General features: G+C 47.0%; 1 protein-coding gene across 3 annotated transcripts in view; it reads left to right on the top strand.

Annotated features, from left to right (window-relative positions):
- Positions 1–1,566, top strand: part of kdm2bb (lysine (K)-specific demethylase 2Bb) — a 37,736-nt gene extending 36,170 nt beyond the window's left edge. For all 3 annotated transcript variants that reach the window (XM_062553829.1, XM_062553830.1, XM_062553828.1), the window contains exon 21: positions 92–1,566. In XM_062553829.1, the coding sequence (XP_062409813.1) occupies positions 92–273 (182 nt within the window). In that variant the 3' untranslated portion in view covers positions 274–1,566. The remainder of the gene's footprint in view (positions 1–91) is intronic.
- The last annotated feature ends 363 nt before the right edge of the window (positions 1,567–1,929 follow it).

The following is a 1,929-nucleotide window of genomic DNA, read 5'->3' as shown; positions in this document are numbered from 1 at the left end:
TCCTTCTACCTTTCTCTCTTTCCATTTTTCTCCCTCTCTCCCCCTCCCCTCTCTCTCTCTCTCTCCCCCCCTCCCTCTCTCTCCTCTGCAGTGTGTAACCGTGTCACAGACCAGGCTCTGGCCTACTTCAAGCGCTGCGGCAGCATCTGCCACATCGACCTGCGCTACTGCAAGCTGGTCACCAGGGGGGGCTGTGAGCAGTTCATCGCCGAGATGTCCGTCAGCGTCCAGTTCAGCCTGCAGGAGGAGAAGCTGCTGCGCAAGCTCACCTAGGCAACGCTGACACGCCGCATCACCCAGGCGATGCTGATAGGTGACGTCACCTAGGCAACGCTAACTGAGCAGCTGCGACGTCACTGGGGCAACACCAACCAGCGACATCACCTAGGCAACACTGACCAGCGTCATCACCTAGGCGACACTGACCAGCGACATCACCTAGGCGACACTGACCAGCGATATCACCTAGGCAACACCGACCAGCAAGGTCACCCAGGGAACGCAGAGCGAGGTCAGCTGTGGAACACTGACCAGTACACTCACCCTAGGAGCACTGGCCAGTGAACCGACAGAGGGAGCGGGGACCAGCGATTAACCAAGGGAATGTTGAAGGCCACAAAGCCTTTGCGCTCACACTGCAGGTCTTACACACACACACACACACACACACACACACACACACACACACACACACATACAAATACACTCACTCACAGATGCTCCATCTTCTCCTTTGAGGAAATGCTCAACAAACTGCTGGCCTAACTTATGCACACACACACACACACACGCACACACGTGTACTCGTGTACTCCATCTTTACCTTAACTGTTAGCGCTTATTCACTGGACCGAGGCTTGGTCAGTGAGATTATAAAAAGGCTATCGATGGTCAGTGATCCTTCACACTCTGTAAACATACGCGCGCACACACACTTGTGTGTACATACATGTACATATACACCTGTGCTCACTTTGTATGCTCACACACACACACACACACACACACACACACACACACACACACGCTCATGCCATTTTGCTGCTCATGCCAAATTGTTTTTTTTTTAAAGCACATATTTTTTGTTGGACTGTTTTTTATGGCGCGTGTGTCCTCAGTTGTCTGTGTTAAGTTATCCTGCTGAGCAGTCATGCATTGCTCGTGACGGGACGAGGGACCCTTTTTGAGTCCATATTTTTATATTGTTTTGGACTTCTGGAGATTGATTTTTTCTTTTCAGAGCAATGCAGACCTCACGTTTTATGCAGGTTTATTTTTGTACAAGAAGTTCTTTTATTTGTATGTGATGTAAAGGGCACTCCGATCCTCAGTGGTTCCGTTCCGTTCCGTCAGCGTCCTAGTTGTCCACTTTGGTCTGAGTTCCACTGCAGTTCTACTTTCTTAATATCGTTTAATTTATGCAGCGTCTCCTGAAACATGGGGAGGTGTGGGAGAGGACACTCCATGTGACTGTGTTATTCTGTTTTGACTGGGTTTATATCTGAAAACAGAAGAAAAGAAACAATTTGCACTGTTTGACATAAATAAATAGTTATTTTTTCTTAAGTGTGTTTCAAGTTTTTGTCTAATGGATGTTAACCTGTCAGAAGTCCCGTGCCACTTTAAAGGAACACTTCCAGTGAATTATGCTAAAATAGGCTAACCATGGATTATGCTAATCAGGCTAACCGTGTCAGATTGAGGTAATGTTGCATTCCCAGAGAGGAGAAAGGTATTTATTCTCTTATCTAACTCTTGAGGGAGATGTTAAATCAGCGTAGTTCCCAAAAAGTTGGTGTGTTCCTTCATGATACAACAGTTTTTCTCAGTCAATCTACTCAAACTGCACTACATAGTGGGTAACCTTTAAAAGCGTGTCTCTGGCTCAAAACGCCTAGTTTATGCCTCAAAAGCAAATATTTATGCCAA

Source organism: Sardina pilchardus, chromosome 14 (genome assembly GCF_963854185.1).
Source record: "Sardina pilchardus chromosome 14, fSarPil1.1, whole genome shotgun sequence".
NCBI classification, from domain to species: Eukaryota; Metazoa; Chordata; class Actinopteri; order Clupeiformes; family Clupeidae; genus Sardina; species Sardina pilchardus.
This window is presented reverse-complemented; position numbering and strand designations above follow the sequence as displayed.